This window comes from Nanorana parkeri, unplaced genomic scaffold (genome assembly GCF_000935625.1).
Source record: "Nanorana parkeri isolate BGI_ZX_2015 unplaced genomic scaffold, ASM93562v1 scaffold562, whole genome shotgun sequence".
In the NCBI taxonomy this organism is placed as follows: domain Eukaryota; kingdom Metazoa; phylum Chordata; class Amphibia; order Anura; family Dicroglossidae; genus Nanorana; species Nanorana parkeri.
In genome coordinates, this window is record NW_017306830.1 from 302,839 (window position 1) to 320,419 (window position 17,581).

General features: G+C 45.0%; 1 protein-coding gene across 1 annotated transcript in view; it reads right to left on the reverse strand.

Annotated features, from left to right (window-relative positions):
* MADD (MAP kinase activating death domain) overlaps positions 1-17,581 on the reverse strand; it is a 101,031-nt gene that overhangs the window by 67,245 nt on the left and 16,205 nt on the right. Inside the window, exons 2-3 of the mRNA XM_018562147.1 lie at positions 16,714-16,859; positions 12,857-13,420 (exon numbers count right to left, since the gene is read on the reverse strand). Coding sequence (XP_018417649.1) covers positions 12,857-13,420; positions 16,714-16,778 — 629 coding nt within the window. The 5' untranslated portion in view covers positions 16,779-16,859. The remainder of the gene's footprint in view (positions 1-12,856; positions 13,421-16,713; positions 16,860-17,581) is intronic.

The following is a 17,581-nucleotide window of genomic DNA, read 5'->3' on the forward strand; positions in this document are numbered from 1 at the left end:
TATATATATATATATACAGTGCATCTCTGCAGCAGTTGCCCATCTCCCCATGTTATATCCCTTTAAAGGTTCTACAAGTACAGAAAAATACGTGTTCGATCTTCCAGAAACGCTCTCCGCTCCCGAGTCCTGTTGCGGGCTAACAACATTTTCGTGGACTGAGTGGTGTCAGCCCTGCCCAGTTTTCTCTTGCCAAACTACTCTGACCTAACTACTCTCTCATCTACACATAAGACCCCGTTCACACCGGGGCGGTCCGGACATGCGGATTTGGGCGCACGGATCCGCCGACATGAATGATCCCATACATTGCTATGTGGACCGTTCATGTGACCGCACGATCCGAACCGTCCCCCTCCCGAACTGCTCCCTGCACTATTTTTGCCGTGCTGATCGTTGCGGTTTCCATAGAGGTTTCAATGCAACCGTGCTCATCAGTGCGGTTTTGGGCGTTTTTAATTGCGTTTCAGCGCTGAAAAGCAATTAAAAACTCCCAAAACCTCCCTTTTAAGATCAGCGCGGTAACCGGGCCCTGGTGTGAATAGGCTCTAAAGGCTAATCATTCTGTAGTCCCAAGATAAGGACTGGGATGGCTAATAATACTCTTTGGGATAACACAGGAATTGTGCAAAGGATACAGGACAGGTACACTGGTAGAATTTTCGAGGGAGCTTTCACATCCACAAGTGATGTAAACAGGGCGGCTCCTGCGTTTCTTGCTTCCAGGCTCTGTGGATGTAATCTGGCAGACCGTTGCATCCCTGTGCTGCTGATCTGCATGGACTCACGTGATGGTTGGTTAAACCCTTGGTTCTCAACTGGTGGGTCGTGACCCCACGTTCAGTTGGTCGACACATTCCTTCCACTTTTCTAGGCGAGAGACTCCTCAGCCTCCCCCTAGCGCAGCAACATCAGTTCTCGTGCTAAGCAGCCATTCAAAATATGCCGCCCGGCCCTGCACGTCAGCTTGAGGTGGGCTGGAAATATGGCCACAAGGGAGCTCCGTCCATACGTGCATTGCTTACAGCTCACACATGTGCCCTGTAGAGGTGCCTGGACTGGACTGACACCACATTCTGGCTCCCGTCGCCTCTATAGGGCGCATAAGGGAGTCGCGATCCCGTGTTCAGTGGGTCGCCACATGCCTTCCACTTTTCTATGCGAGAGACTCCTCTGCCTCCCCCTAACGTAGCACTGTCAGTTCAAAATATGCTGCCCGCCGCCAAGTGTTAGCTTGAGGTGGACCGGGGGTATGGCCACAAGGGAGCTCCATCACGTGCTTACAGCTCCCTCACGTGTCCTGTAGAGGTGCCTGGACAGGCGTGACACCACAGTCTGGCTCCCGGCACCTCTACAGGGAGTGCAAGGGAGCTGTACAAGCAAAGCACATATGGATGGAGCTCCGTCACAGCACAGCAGCCCACACTGGCCCCCAGGCTGAGGATCCACTTCAGTTCTCATAAAGTAGGGAGACTGGGAGGATCTTGAAAAAAAAAAAAGTGTGTGAGAATATATGTGAGTGTGCGAGTCGGTCAGTGCTTTTGAGGGTCCGTTCACACTAGTACTAGTTCACACAGTCCCATGCGATTAATGCACAGTACCACCCAATCGCACCTACTGCATGTTTTGGTGTGGAAGGTGCGTTGTGTTGCCATTGTTTTGAATGACACTCCAAACGCACCTCCCACCCACAGTCCGGTCGCCTGAACCCGAACGCCTGGTAGCGCAATGCACTTGGGTTGCAACTTAATGATCAAGGACAAATGTGGGTCCTGAGGTTACACAAGTTGAGAACCACTGGGTTAACCCATTCATATACAGTATAGGAGTTTAGCTTTTTGTCCGGTGTTCATTTGGGACAATTAAATCCGATTCCCCTGAACACTATTCACAGACCTGCCAAAACGCATAACTGTAAAGAGCCGTGGTTAGAAACCTGGTGGCGGGGCGTGGCTTCGGCGGCAACGGAGATGGCCGCTTAACTCGGGAGCTCCTGCTCACCTGCACCCAGCATCGCCTTCTGCAGCTCTCCTCCCGCAGACATGGGGAAGATTGGCCCACAATACCCTCCTGGGAAGACTCCTGGACAAAGGGGAGACCCGCCGGCCAAACAGGTACCGGACTTCTTCAAGTCTCACCGCCACGAGGCCTCAGAGACACATGCACACAACATGGCGGAGATGGCCCCTCACACGCGCCAGGCCGAGACGCTGGATCCCGGAGAGTCCTCCCTGCACGAGTACATCAGGCACTTACCCACCCGGTCTGACCTGTCATCCATGACGGCGGACATAAAGGACACTCTACACTCCGTTGTAACGGAGCTTCGCAGAGACATTCAGGACATAGGCCGCCGCCTGCATGTAGTGGAACGGGCGGGTGCCGACAGAGACAGGGAAATACGTTCCCTGCAATCCAACCAAGTCGCCACATCCCACTCCCTCATCACCATGCGGAGGCAGCTTGAAGACCTGGACAACAGAGGCCGTAAGTCCAATATCCGTGTCCGAGGCCTTCCAGAGTCAGTGCTACCTGATATGGTCCCAGCGTCCCTCCTAAGGCTCTTCAATGACTTACTGGAACGACCCCTGGATTCCCCTATTGAATTTGTACGCGCACACCGAGCGCTTAAACCGCGGGCAGCGATGGAGGAAGCCCCTCGAGCTGCGGGGGTCGGAGGCCTCCCCGAGGGGGATTCAACGGCCTAAGCCCCTCAGAAGGTACCATGTTATTTTATGTTGTATGTGGAGGGTTTATTATTATTTTTTTTTTTTCTCGTCAATTATGTTTTGGTTCTACACTACAGTGAACACTTGTATGTACTGCTCGTTGCCTCTTTCTTACCCATATTGTTTCTCCCGGCCAGAAGGTCGGCCAGATGTTTGTTTTGATGTACATGTACATGACTGTAACCTGACACTGTAACATCATGTATGCATGTTTAATTTCTGAAAATTCGATAAAAACATTTACAAAAAAAAAAAAAAAAAAAAGAAACCTGGTGGCCTCAGACTCTGCAGTCAGTTTATAAATAGCGGTTTAGCGTTTCATTGTGAATGGATGTCTCCATGCCGAGTCACGCGTCCTATTCTTTCTCAGCAGATTCATTTCACTTCCTGAATGCGACACAACAACCTTGAAACTAAAGTTGCCTTTTGTACACATTATATAGGACAAAGCATAAAAGAGAAAACAAAATCCTTGTGTATTTCATAAGCAGAATTTATTTTCCTACCAACATAAGATGATGGCTGTGCACTGTACTTAGAAATTGTGTTACTGTAATTCATGAACTGCTGCGGGCTTATATGCAGTCAGTCATTCAACACAACACGACCCAAAGCCTGCTCACAATTTAAAGTGGAAGATCTGCTTTGTTGTAGATAGCATCTAGAAATGTTACTTGTGCTGAAAAAAAAATGTACATTCTGTCTGGAATTCAGCGCACTTCCTGCTATGTGAGGGGGCCTGGGGACTACAGCCTCATAGCTGTATATCTGCAGAGTGAGAGTAAGACGGATAGTCTTAGGAGATTTGGAATGAGTTATGAAGTTATACTCATCCGATCCTGTTCTTAGGCCGGTCCTTCCAGCCTCGCTTCCCCCTCCGCTGTAGCAGTCTAAGGTCCCCGAGTCATGATGTCAACGGTCCTTAGGCCACTGGAACCCAGGGGAGAAGAGGCTGCGTGGACCGATCCAGCTGCATGATGATGTCAACGGTCCTTAGGCCACTGGAACCCAGGGGAGAAGCGGCTGCGTGGACCGGTCCAGCTGCATGATGATGTCAATGGTCCTTAGGCCACTGGAGCCCAGGGGAGAAGAGGCTGCGGGGACCGGTCCAGCTGCGTGATGATGTAAATGGTCCTTAGCCCATTGGAACCCAGGGGAGAAGCGGCTGCGCGGACCGGTCCAGCTGCGTGATCTTCTCAGCGGTCCTTAGGCCACTGGAGCCCAGCGGAGAAGCGGCTGCGTGGACCGGTCCAGCTGCCTGGAGGGAACCGGCGGGATTGAGGATCAGGTAGGCAAATCTGCTTTGAGCCCCCCCCGGACAAAATAAGCACTTAGCCCTTGCAGTGCTGGGGTAGCCCCACTGCAAGGGTAGATTTTTTTATTTGCCCGGAGTTCTTCTTTACATTTCTATAACAGATATACTATTCGCCTTCTCCGCCGGCCTTGTCAGCAAACTCTGTGTTGGAAAATGAATAGAATACTTTACATAAGTATCTGTCAAATGACACAAAAGGAATGCATGAAGCAACTAACCAAATTAACAAACAGGATCATATTGCAAAGGGAGAAAAAAGGATGTAGCATTTGAGAAGTGTAATGACAAGCGGTTACCATGTCGTTTTCTCAAGTATGTCATGAAATTCCACACCCCGGTGTCCTGCACAGAGGTCGGAGCACTATGTACACATAGGCCTGTGTAAAACACCCTCAGGCTGCTAGTTCTCATCACAAGCTGCCTGGCTGTATAGGACTTACTCACCGGCTTGGGCAGTTTCCGCAATGACAATGCAACACCCACGCTCATGCACAATTGATGAGGAAAAGCTTAATGTTTAGAAAGTCTCCCATGTCTGACTCCAGGGGAGGGAGGAGAGGCGACATCGAGGGATCAGAGAAAGGAAGGTGAAGCCATTATAGATTACGCTTCTTAGTCAGTGTGCTCGGGGGGGCTGCCTACCTGCTTTTTCTCCAGGTAGGAGGACAAAGGCAGCGCCAAACAAACCTGCTAATAGCGGTGGGTGTCATAACTTATTCAAGAGATGTCATCAATTAAATACAAACCATAATATGTTTTCAGTGAGTATACAAAGTTATCAGGGTGTTTAGCTCAGGGGTAGCCAAATTTCCCCCCTCCAGCGATGGTGGAACTACAAAATCCCATTAGGCATTGCATGCTGCAAGCACTATTTTTGGAGATCGCCCTGGACCGGAACGCAGGCACTAATGTGACACGCGTTCGGGTGCAGGCGATCACACTGCGGGCGGGGGGCCTGGCTGCTGTGTCATTCACTTCAATGCACCACCACGCCCCCTCCCGCCCCTGAATGCAGGGAGTTGGCCGGCTTGCGTTCCAGTCCCCGAACGATTTGGAACACAGACTTTGTGATGTGAACCGGCCCTTAAAGTGTATTTACTTTTGCAGCCAAATTAGGAGAACACCTGCAGCTAACTACCACCTGCTTACAACCACTGTATGTGTTCGATGGTACGCAACCCGTGCCATTTATATAGCTCCAACAATTTACGCAGCGCTTTACATGCTGAACGTTCACATCAGTCCCTGCCCTCAAGGAGCTTACAATCTAAGGTCCCCATCTCACATACATACAAGGGCCGATTTAGACAGGAGCCAATTAATCTTCCAGCATGGCTTTGGAGTGTGGGAGGAAACCGGCGCCTTTCTCCCCCTCAGATCTTGTGAGATCTTGGGAGGGAAAGGGCTTTTTTTTTTTTACACATTCGTCATATGACATTACTCTCATCTACTAAAAAAGAAAAATACCTTTTTTGCATCCCCCCTGAGATCTTGCAAAATGAGATCTCCCTGGAAGGCACTGGGGATGCAGCCTTCCCACAGGGCAGGTATGAGGCCAGGGCTACATCCCCAAGGCCTCAATAGACCAGGAAGTGGAAAGCAAATAGATATAAGTAACCAAATAAATGATTGATTTAAAAAAAAAAAAAAAAAAACATTCCCATCGGAGGTCTTTAGCATTGGGGGAAAAGGTCCACTTTAATAACCTCAGGTGATTACTACTACCTGTGCCTTCCTGTCCCAACTGATGAACCTTTTGTCAGGGATTCCAGTGCAGCTATACCCCTTTGAAATCAATCAATGGGGCCACGTAGCAACCACTGTGTGCAGCCGCACACGAACACACGGTCCCGGGATCGCCCACGTATGCACCTGGCCTAAGAGTCACAGATCTGCCTCTCCAATCCTATGTGCCCATAATAGCTGAGGTCCAGGCCTCTGTATCAATCAAGTATTCTGGACTCATTGACTGGCTCCATACTTTAGTCCTATCAAACAACGCTTTGTGACAATGAGGTGTAGGCAGGTTGCTTTTTCAGGTATGTTTTTTGTAAGGCTCTGCGGTCGTCATTTTTGAATGCTCATTTGTGTGTTGCTGCCCTTTGGCGCTTTGGTTTGATCTGTTTACAAGCGTATGCAGCTCCTGATCATACAAGTGTCATGGAAATATAAATATGAGCTTTACCTGCCGCTTACAGAGAGACAATGGCACCATTCATAGGCTAGGCTGTCCAAAGAAGAAGGAACCATAGGGATTATGGAACATAACAAATGTTTTATTAGCAATGACTGGGGACCAGAGTGCTTGTATATTCCTCTATATATGAAAACTGCACCCGTACACCACCAGGCCAAAAAATAGTCACACACTCGAATATTTTGTTGGACCGTCTTTAGGTTTGATTACGGCACACATTTGCCATGGCATCGTTTGATAAGCTTATGCAATGTCACAACTAGAGGTGAACCAAAATGGATATTTTAAAACCGAAAAAAGAAAAAATTGTCAGGCCGAAAGCGAAAGTGTTTTTTAATTCAAAATTTTTCAAATATTTTAATTTTTATTTATTTTTTTATAAACTTATTTTTTTTTATTTATTTTGATGTAATTCATTTTTTATTAAATATTTTTAACTTTACTTTTAGGGGCTTCGGGGAAATATTAGGCGTCCAAACAGACTCCTGATATTTCCCTTTTAAAATAGAAAAAGAGATTGAGGACACAGAGTCCTCAATCTCTTTTTCTGCAGCCCCTTTTATCAGTGAACAGGAATCCTCTATACTGAGTGTTCCTGTTCATTCATAACATGAGGACAGAGTGTGTTTACTATAACCACAATCATGAACATGAGGTGATGTAGATCACTACCATTCATTCATAATTGAGGATATAGTACACATACTCTGTCCTCAATTATCTACAAACACTCAGCGATCACTGAGTGTTTGTACCCGCTCTCCTCTCTGACACGCTGTCACAGGAGGCTGAGCAAGCGGTGTAGGGAGGAGAACTCAGCCTCCGGTGACAGCGCGGCCTGTCTCCGCACACACACCGCTCTGCCGGACTGTGATAGGAGGCTGAGCGGTGTGGGAGGAGACGCCGGCCACTCACAGCGCTCTCGTCCCGCAGCGCTCGGCCGGCTATCACAGTTTCTCTCCTCCCCGCTGGGACACAGAGCAGCGCCCAGCGGGGAGGAAAGAAAACAGGGATGCGCTGATGTATGATATGTTTCGGCGGCGATATATCGGTGCAGCCCTAGGTCACAACATTTGTTTCCATCCAGAGTCTCATTCATTTTTCACCAAGATCTTGTAGTGATGATGGGAGTGTCGGACCTCTGTGTAAAGTCTTCTCCAGCACATCCCAAAGATTCTAACTGGAGTGAAGGTCTGGACTTTGTGGTGGCCATTCCATGTGTGACAATGATGGCTCATGCTCTCTGAACCACTCTTTCACAATCTGAGCCCAATGAATCCTGGCATTGTTATTTTGGAATATGTCCAATGTGCCATCAGGGAAGAAAAAAATCCATTGATGGGAAAACCTGATCATTCAGTATTTTCTGGTAGACAGTAGACCTTGTTTTTTGGGGGCATAAAGATGCTGAACCTAGACCTGACCAACTGAAGCAACCCCACATCATAAACAATTCCCGGAATCCAGGTGGTGACTTTGTTTTCGTGTGGTGTATATATTCCAGGCTTCACTGCCTTTTAAAACGGAGCTCCAGCCAGAAGGAATAGATGATAATAATAATATTAATAATAATAATAATAATAAAAGGTGATTCCTCACTTTAAAACCTGTTCTTTTGTTTTTAACTTGTGACCTGCCATTATCTTTCTCCCCCCTAACACAGGAGTGGACAAATAATAAGAAAGTCAGCAGCCAACATGATTTTTCCATGAACCAGCTCCGCTGACAACTAGAGAAAACCTCAAAAGCGAGCCGCCGTCTGTAAATTAGGCCTGGTTCACACCTAGGCATTTTAGAGCAGTGGGAAAAGCGCTTTTTCACACCCGAGCAGCAAAATGCCAAACGCAGAAAAAGGTACATGAGCTTCTTTTGGCAGTTTCAAGCTCGTTTTTCCCCAATAGACCTCAATGAAAAAGCCAGAAAACGTGCGGCAGAAGCATGTTGCACATTTTCATGCGCGTTCCTCCATTGACCGCAATGGTTCTTAAACTGCCAGTCAAAACGCACGTCTTCGTGTTTGCAAATTTTTAACGTGCAAAACTCGCAAAAACACATGCAAACAATACTCACGTAGAAATGCGCATGTGCTGGTGACATCTTGTTTCCTACACTCAGCAACACTTGGTCATGACCCACCTACATCCAAAGATTGGCTGCTGTAGTCTGTACAACACTGATGGCCCCAAACTTAGCCCACATACATACAATGCAGAATACCAATGTATAATACAGCGGCACACTGCAGAATACCAGCAGCTATAGAGGAACAACAAATCCCAGCAATAATACATTAAGCAGCCTGTATAATGTCTTATTGCTGGGATTTATTGTTCCTCTATAGCTGGTGTCATTCTCCATTGCGCTGTATAATGTATTATTGCTGGGATTTGTAGTTCCTCTATAACTCGTCAGTGGTATTCTGCATTGCGCTGTATAATCATTATAAGGCGCAATGGAGAATACCACCAGCTATAGAGGAACTACAAATCCCAGCAATAATACATTATACAGCGCAATGGAGAATACCACCAGCTATAGAGGAACTACAAATCCCAGCAATAATACATTATACAGCGCAATGGAGAATACCACCAGCTATAGAGGAACTACAAATCCCAGCAATAATACATTCTATACAGCGCAATGCAGAATACCAGCAGCTACAGAGGACTACAAATCCAAGCAATAGTACATTATGGTATAATGTACTATTGCTGGCATTTGTTGTATACTTATATAGCTGCTGGTATTCTGCATTGCACCGTATAATCATTATACAGCGCACTGCAGAATACCACCAGCTATAGAGGACTACAAATCCCAGCAATAATAAATTATACAGCGCAATGCAGAATAACGCCAGCTACAGAGGACTACAAATCCCAGCAATAGTACAATACAAATTGCTGCGATTTGTTGTATTCCTCTAAAGCTGCTGGTATTATGCATTGCGCCGCTGTATAATGTACTACCGTGTTTCCCCGAAAATAGGACACTGTCTTATATTTTTTTGGGCTCAAAAAAACACACTAGCTCTTATTTTCGGGGTAGGTCTTAAAGTTAACGCAAATCCAAATTAAATAATCCAAAATGGCAAAGTTAAGAATATGGTGATCAGGGCAATCAGGGGTGCCGTACCTTTCCAAGAGCAATTAGGTAACCAATTGCTGGCCAGAATGAGCGAAGTGCGCTTTCACTATCCATTCCTCACAGGCGGAGTGCATTTGGTATCACCCCGCCTGTGACAGGAGCCGGCGCTATAGAAGAAGCATCGCCTTATGCGGCTCTGCTCCCTCCGCTGCCGCCTCACTTCCTCTAGCGCTGGCTTCATTGGCACCGCTGATTTTCTCCCGCGGCTCTTCAAGTTCCCCCTTATGCAACCACCGGCCCTGGGAATGGTCACAACTAGGTCTTATATTTTAGCAATTCCCCAAAATAGTACTAGGTCTTATTTTCGGGGTAGGTCTTATTTTAGGGGAAACAGGGTATATTGCACACCACACTTTTTTTTACTTCCACCGCTCCAAGCTTGCTCCTGTGATGGACTACAATCTCAATACAAAACTAGTAATCCATCACTGGAGCCTTTTTTTTTTATCCGAGTAATAATATTGAATAAAATAATCAAAAGCAAATTAAGCCAAATGGCACACAATCGTTTCCCGGATAGTACATGCAGCAGATCAGCGGAACAGTAAGTACACAGGGGAATTGTTTCCCTCTGGTTAGATGAGAGTGCTGGTTAGTTGAATGCCAGATGTTTGCTGTACCTACATCAACCATCCAAAACAGACAGCTCTCCAATTGCTTAGTAACAATTAAACCCAATGTATACTGCTAGGGCTCAAAACTGAAAATGTTCTTAAAGTAGACAAAGCACATATTTTGAAGACTGGGGTTTTAAATGGGTTGTGTAAATACTACTCCTCTGAGTGGTCCAAATCCTCTAGCTCAGGAGTAGCCAAACTCTGGCCCTCCAGCTGAGGTGGAACTATGAGGCATTGCAAGATTCTCACAGCCACAGACATGACTCCCGGAGAGAGATGCATCATGGGATTTGTAGTTTCACCACAGCTGGAGGGCCGGAGTTTGGCTACCCCTGTTCTATCTGCAAGTTCCTATTTGGAGTTTGGATAGTACCAAAAAACTTGTTACGGCTAAAACTGTGTGGTTTTGGTTTCCTGACATGCTTGTATTTACACAACATGTTGAAGTAACTTCCCAACGCTTTTTCTAAGAGCGACCTATAAACCATCGCCAACCAAAAAGTGGTAATTTCTGGAATCAGGATGCTGGATGGCATAATGTTTGCCTACATATGGCACCAGATAGGCGGATATCGGCCATCCAGAGACCACTGTGAACTTGCTCCCTAAATAAGCTGGTTGTATCATGCAGTAAATGACTAGAAGTACTGTATGTTGACACCCATCCAAATTATTAAGGCAGATCTTTACCCATATCTCTAAAATAACAACCAAGACGCCTCTAGAAATGTTTAGTAATGATAATCTACAATCACATACTTCTAGAAAATTGCCGGCTTTGTATTCTTTACATTCCTTATTTCTTCCCCAGTCTTCTGGCAGTGGCCATGTTTAGTAAGGGCAGATTACTAGCTCTCCTAGTACTTCCTGGATTTCTGGCACATGTGACTAGACATGTGACAATGCACATTATCTCAGGGAAGGAAAATGCCTTTCCCTAAGGTTTCCTGAGATTACAGATAAGATTTCTCAGCAATGCTCTGCTGATGACAAGACAATCCCAGTGTGCATTGCGTTGGCAAACTGAAGTCATTTTGCCCTTTAAAAGCAGGAAGTGAATGCTCTGCAAGTGTAAGTATTTCATAATCTCAGCATTTTACACCTGACATGTCTATGTTATTAATCATCATGCATAGAGGGATGCATTGGTAGAATTTGATGTTTGAGTGTAAAGGTGCACAAAGCCAAGCCCATAAAGACATAAGTAATGAGTTTGGTTTGGAAGAACTCAAGTGGCCTGCACAGAGCCCCAACTTCAACCCTACTGAACACCTTTGAGATGAATTGGAACACTGACTATGAGCCAGGTCTTCTGGTCCAAAATCAGTACTTGAATTCACAATGACAGTTTTGGCTGAATGGGCACAAATTCCTACAGACACACTCCAACATCTGGCAAAACATGTTATAGCCGCAAGGAGGCAACAACTCCATATTATTGCCCATGGTTTTACAATGAGATGTCCAACTCTTAGGTGTGATGGTCAGGTGTCAACAAACTTCTGGTCATATAGTGTGTATCGCAAGAAGTATACACACCTTTTAAATATAAAAAGGGGATAATGACTCCATGGCACGCCCAATGATAATAAGTGCTTGCTATCACTATAGGGCTGATTTATAGATCTTCCAGCTGGTGTATAGCTGGATGAATGCCACTTGCAATGCACTAACACTGCTAGATGAGTATCATAGGAATTTCCTATGCTCATCTAATCCATCTAGTGGTGGTAGTGTGATGAGAGTGGCATTCACCGAGCTACACACTAGCTGGAAGATTTATAAATCAGTCCCAATGTATTTAACCAGCAAGCCACCATGTTCTAATTGATTTCAATGCACAGAGCAGACTGTGTATGGCCAGCAGAACAAGTATGCAGATTAGACGTTCGGATTTCACTTGCTGTACTGTTCACCTTGGGTCAGTGTTTTATAAAGTATTAAAGCCAAGAGACCGCCGTGACTGCCAAGCAACTGGCATATTCATGAAAAGTCCATGTATCCCTTCGCACTACTGACCGGAAAATGCCCAATGCAGCAGGGCGGGTGCAGCAGCAACAACGGATGCCTCCGTCAAAACGTACAAAAAAAATGATAAAGTCACCGTCACTCCAAATAATCAAGTCAATAAGTTTATTGACCCAAGTGAAAACACCTCTAGCAAAGTTTCGGGACCATGCAGCCCATTCCTCAGGCAAACAGAGAGTGGTTTGCCTGAGGAAGGGGCCGCATGGTCCCGAAACATTGCTAGAGGTGTTTTCACTTGGGTCAATAAACTTATTGACTTGATTATTTGGAGTGACGGTGACTTTATCATTTTTTGTATATTCATGAAAAGGTCACCAATGGCAGGCCAAGTATTTCTCTCATGACAGGCTAGCCACACACTGGTAGATTTTGATTTAACAATTCATCCCCACACAGCTACCTCCTCGTGTATCACTTGCCCCTCCCTTTTAGATTGTAAGCTCTCAGGGGCAGGGCCCTCCCTACCATCTTGTCTTGAATTGTATAGTAATTGTAATGTCTTCCTTATATTGTAAAGCGCTGTGCAAACTGTTGGCGCTATATAAAACCTGTATAATAATAATTTGACAGTTCAACAAAATGTGATAGCAACTCTGTGGAAAACATGGACTATTGATGGGAGTTGGGAAACATGGTACTATTAAACGAACACAAGCGACGCTCAGATCTGACACCGCCCTTGCCAAAATGGAATACTAGATGGGCATAATAATCTACTAATACTTTGCACAGGTTCGTGATTACGGTTTCATAACACTAACTGGTGAGAATATTATATGTGATGCCACAACATGGGCTGAGATGCTTGGTTCTTCCTTACCTTTGGAGACCCTTCGATATTCCAGCCTTCTTGCTGACCAGCCTATCACTGCAGCAGTCCACCAATCTCTTGAGCGTATAGAGACATTCCCGGAATGTAGAGAAGAATGGATAGTGACTGATGATGCAAAGAGATGTCAGAGTGCTGTTCCGAGAGCGCTGCACCCCTTTGGACAGCCGTTTTTGGTGAGGAGAGTGATTGATATCCGATGCAGACTCTGCGCTTGGAACCTGTAAAGGTTGGCCTCCATCAGAGCCCTCGGACCCATTCTCCGAGGCTGGCTTGGGCTGCTTGCGGCTTTTGTCTTTTGGAATGCGTTTCTGAAAAGAGCGGTAAAAGTTGACACATATTCCGTAGCGAGTAATTCCACTGTCTTTATCGGTAAGCGTGAAGACAAAGGAAGTGTCATCTCGTAAGCTCATGCGCTTCTGTCTTACGCTGAGACACCCTTCCGGCTGGCAGAAGAATACTACGTCGGGAGGCAGGGGAAAATCATGAAAGTCCTCAAGTGGGTACCTGCGGAGCAACTCCGGAGTCTGAGCAATGCTGTCACTGCTTGGTTGCCTGATGTGAGAAATCAGATTTGGTTAAAAAAAAAAAAAAGCACCGTTTCTATATAAAATACAGCAAGTAAAGGTGGGGGTAAGTGAGAAAATAGAGAGGAGAGATGGGGGTGAAGGAAAGCGGAGAGTAGGGAATAAGAAAGAGAAAATACAAAAAACTGCAAGAAAGACAGGAAAATGGGTTGAACATATTAGAAATAGAGAAGAGAAGGTCTCATAGTTCCCCTCCTATTTGGGTTAGTGACCTGGAAGCATTGTTTCCACCATCTATGCTACTATTCTCCATTCGACTTTTAATATACATAGCCAGCTACCCTGTAAAATAAGGTGGAAAGATGATTTGGGATGGCTGATTGATGATCAATGGTCTGATAGAGGCTCTACTGGTGATGTATACAAGACAAGATGCGGGCGGTCCCCAGGGAACCTCTCCACACATCCTGTGGAGGTACTAGTTTCAGTGCCGATACAGAGTATTTGGGTAGCTTTCCAGTCAGTCATTCAGCATGGAGCCGGCTTCCTGATTGGCAGGCCAATACTCGCTGTCCGGCTTTCCGATTGTTCGGGAAGCCGGCTCCATGCTGATTGGCTGGGAAGTCGGTTTCCCAACCAATCACAACTGAGCCGGCCAAACAACATGGAGCCAGACCAGGTGCCAACAAACTTCTGGTCAATCAGGAAGCCGGGCGGCATGTCATTACCCGCCACTCGAAAGCAAAATACCGGTACTCGATACCGAAAAACCAGTATCGGTGCATCCCTAAATAATACCCAAAGCTTTTTTGATATCGGAAGGATATAATGACTACCATCATTAAGAGTTGTCCAGACAAATTTGGCAAGAGGTCCTAAATTGAGCTTATAAGGGTTAATGGATAGCAGGGAGATTCATACACAGATTATTGTTCCTGGTTTGGAAAATCACAGAATGATGAATTTCCGCTATTCAACCCGATCACAAACCCTGAATAGCTGCCGTTAATGACATCCTTGTCAGAGAAAGGCTAGCTTATATAAGAAGAGGCTGCCCATGTAAATTTGTAAAAACCTTGGGGCAACTGGCTTGATGCAACACACTCTGCTTCCTTGTCATTTGTAGCTCATAGACAATTCTACACTGTGTGTCAGGTGAAGATTGAAGTCTCTTCGACCCTCGCCTACATTTTCTGTGAGCAACACAATAGCTGGGCCTGCTGTATAACATTTATTTGTTTCCCTTTCATGTTCTACCCATCTCTTGCTCAATGTATTTACTGTTCTACATTTGGTCCCATAGCAACCAACAATAATCACCTAGTAATGGTCGGAGAAAGCAGACGAAAACAGAGAATCCTTATCAAAACTATTTTTTATTGCTAGTATTGAAACTAAGGTTTGGGATAAGAGGAGGGAGGACAGAGGGGAAAGGGGAGAAGTTTGGTTTACTTGCATTGTTTAAAAATTGATTAATAAAAAGCACCAGATTTAAAAAATAAAACAAATATAAGAGAATAGAGGCTCTACTGGTGATGTATACAAGACAAGATGCGGGCGGTCCCCAGGGAACCTCTCCACACATCCTGTGGAGGTACTAGTTTCAGTGCCGATACAGAGTATTTGGGTAGCTTTCCAGTCAGTCATTCAGCATGGAGCCGGCTTCCTGATTGGCAGGCCAATACTCGCTGTCCGGCTTTCCGATTGTTCGGGAAGCCGGCTCCATGCTGATTGGCTGGGAAGTCGGTTTCCCAACCAATCACAACTGAGCCGGCCAAACAACATGGAGCCAGACCAGGTGCCAACAAACTTCTGGTCAATCAGGAAGCCGGGCGGCATGTCATTACCCGCCACTCGAAAGCAAAATACCGGTACTCGATACCGAAAAACCAGTATCGGTGCATCCCTAAATAATACCCAAAGCTTTTTTGATATCGGAAGGATATAATGACTACCATCATTAAGAGTTGTCCAGACAAATTTGGCAAGAGGTCCTAAATTGAGCTTATAAGGGTTAATGGATAGCAGGGAGATTCATACACAGATTATTGTTCCTGGTTTGGAAAATCACAGAATGATGAATTTCCGCTATTCAACCCGATCACAAACCCTGAATAGCTGCCGTTAATGACATCCTTGTCAGAGAAAGGCTAGCTTATATAAGAAGAGGCTGCCCATGTAAATTTGTAAAAACCTTGGGGCAACTGGCTTGATGCAACACACTCTGCTTCCTTGTCATTTGTAGCTCATAGACAATTCTACACTGTGTGTCAGGTGAAGATTGAAGTCTCTTCGACCCTCGCCTACATTTTCTGTGAGCAACACAATAGCTGGGCCTGCTGTATAACATTTATTTGTTTCCCTTTCATGTTCTACCCATCTCTTGCTCAATGTATTTACTGTTCTACATTTGGTCCCATAGCAACCAACAATAATCACCTAGTAATGGTCGGAGAAAGCAGACGAAAACAGAGAATCCTTATCAAAACTATTTTTTATTGCTAGTATTGAAACTAAGGTTTGGGATAAGAGGAGGGAGGACAGAGGGGAAAGGGGAGAAGTTTGGTTTACTTGCATTGTTTAAAAATTGATTAATAAAAAGCACCAGATTTAAAAAATAAAACAAATATAAGAGAGCAAGGAAAGTAGTCACCGCTCCAAGCTCATTCCTGGGATGGACTAGAATCTCAGGTTTAGTTTACTCGTTTATATGAAGATTGTAGTCCATCACAGGAGCGAGCTTGGAGCGGTGACTACTTTACACACACATGGGGAACAAAAGAAGCCCCCCTCCAGAAGGAAGGACAGTGTCAGCACCACTTCAGAGATGATTGGAGGATCTACAGCCGAGTGATACACAAATAAGATACATTTTGGTTAATAGTTAAGGTACTTGAATGCATTTTTAAGATTTTACTCCTGAGTATAGTGTCACTTTAAACTGAAAACCTAATGGGGTTGTAATTCTCTCATGACAGATCCTTTAACTTAAATTCATCGAGCAATGTACTAGTGAGACAGAAATCCGGGCACAATTGAAATAATTTAGGAAGGAATTAACAAAAGGAATCAATAATGTACAAATAGTTATTAAGTCTTGGAGGTAAAAATGCTGCAAATAATGGAATATTGATTCTCTCTGAAATATCCTCTATTATTATACTGTATAATCAGTAATTACCAGCAATCAAGGTACTTTGGCTTGGCAGTGAATTGTTCCACGAGAATGTCTGTGTGCTTTGGTTATATAACTGTCCTGGTATTGCATGCGACATGTCCACAGAGCGGAGAACTATTCTGTATAGAGGAAGCATGGCTTACCTTGCGCCTACGATCACCAGGTAATCCAGCAACCTGGGACATGGCTGCTTCTTCTTCAGCCCCATGGTCACACCTTCCTACTGTATCATCTCACAGACCGCTTGGCTCACTGGACCATCGCTGACCAAAGAGACTCCAGCAGGAACCTTAAAGTAGGAAAAAGACAGAGACCACAAAATATATCAGATTTTGCAGAAATACATTTTATTTAATACTTAAAGCTGAAGTTAAACATATTTTGTTTTTACTTACAATTACTATTTTTCTACTATTTTTCTACTTCCTGGCCCTCTTGGACACTAGTAATGTAATCATCCCAAGCGTTGCATCCAGGAAAGGTGACATCCGCAGAGCATTGCTGGGAAATCTAATCTGTAATCTCACGAGATCTCAGGGAAAGGCATGTTCCTCCCCTGAGATGATGTGCATGGTCACATGTCCTAGTCACATGTGCCAGAAATCCAGGAAGTAAAGGGAGATTGCAAGTAAAATAAAAATATGTTTAAGTAATAAATGTAAGAGGATATCATATCCGCATGCAGAGCTGCGTGTTGAGGTGCTTTTTAGTGAAAGGGGGGAAAGGTCCGCTTGAAGCACACTTGACTGGCTCAGAGTACTGCCCCTCCCTCCCCAAGTCTGAGTGCTGCTGTACAGGAGACAAGATGTTAATACAAGAAAAATTCAAATATTATGACAAGATGCAAACATTTAAAAATTTATATAATACATATAGTACTTAACTGTATTCATTTTTTTTTGTATCCGACTAGAATTCAGCTTTCATACTGTGCATTTGCAGGCAGATTAGGCCAAAATTGCATTAAATATTTGCATGACCAGGTTATATTATTGTTCAGAATATATAGTG